This window comes from Myotis brandtii, unplaced genomic scaffold, assembly GCF_000412655.1.
Source record: "Myotis brandtii unplaced genomic scaffold, ASM41265v1 scaffold84, whole genome shotgun sequence".
Classification (NCBI taxonomy): domain Eukaryota; kingdom Metazoa; phylum Chordata; class Mammalia; order Chiroptera; family Vespertilionidae; genus Myotis; species Myotis brandtii.
In genome coordinates, this window is record NW_005371410.1 from 6045011 (window position 1) to 6045368 (window position 358).

Here is a 358-nt window from a genome sequence, read left to right on the forward strand (position 1 = left end):
GGTGAACTCTCGGCCGAGCACACGGAGTTCCAGGCCGACCACCTCAGCCCACCCCTCGCCGCCTCACCCTCAACCGCCGCCCCCCCAACTACTTACGCAGACGTTTCTTTCATCGCTTCCTGCGCCTCCCTCACCGGCGGGTGTCTCCCGCTCCGGAGTCCCGTTCTGGCTCCTTCCCCTCCTCTTGTCCGCTTTCCTCTGGACGCCTGTCGCTCGCTCGCTCGCTCGCTCGCACACTCTCTCACTCACCACGGCCGAGGCAGCCAACCGAGTAGTGAAAACACTACATAACCGGCTCTATTTATGACAATACAGCGCGGACGACGCCAACATGGCGGCGCTTCCCAGCCTGCCCCTC

General features: G+C 64.0%; 1 protein-coding gene across 1 annotated transcript in view; it reads right to left on the minus strand.

The window, feature by feature from the left end:
• PAPOLG (poly(A) polymerase gamma) overlaps positions 1-352 on the minus strand; it is a 38659-nt gene extending 38307 nt beyond the window's left edge. Inside the window, exon 1 of the mRNA XM_005884581.2 lies at positions 97-352. Within this exon, the coding sequence (XP_005884643.2) occupies positions 97-113 (17 nt within the window). The 5' untranslated portion in view covers positions 114-352. The remainder of the gene's footprint in view (positions 1-96) is intronic.
• Positions 353-358: the final 6 nt, after the last annotated feature.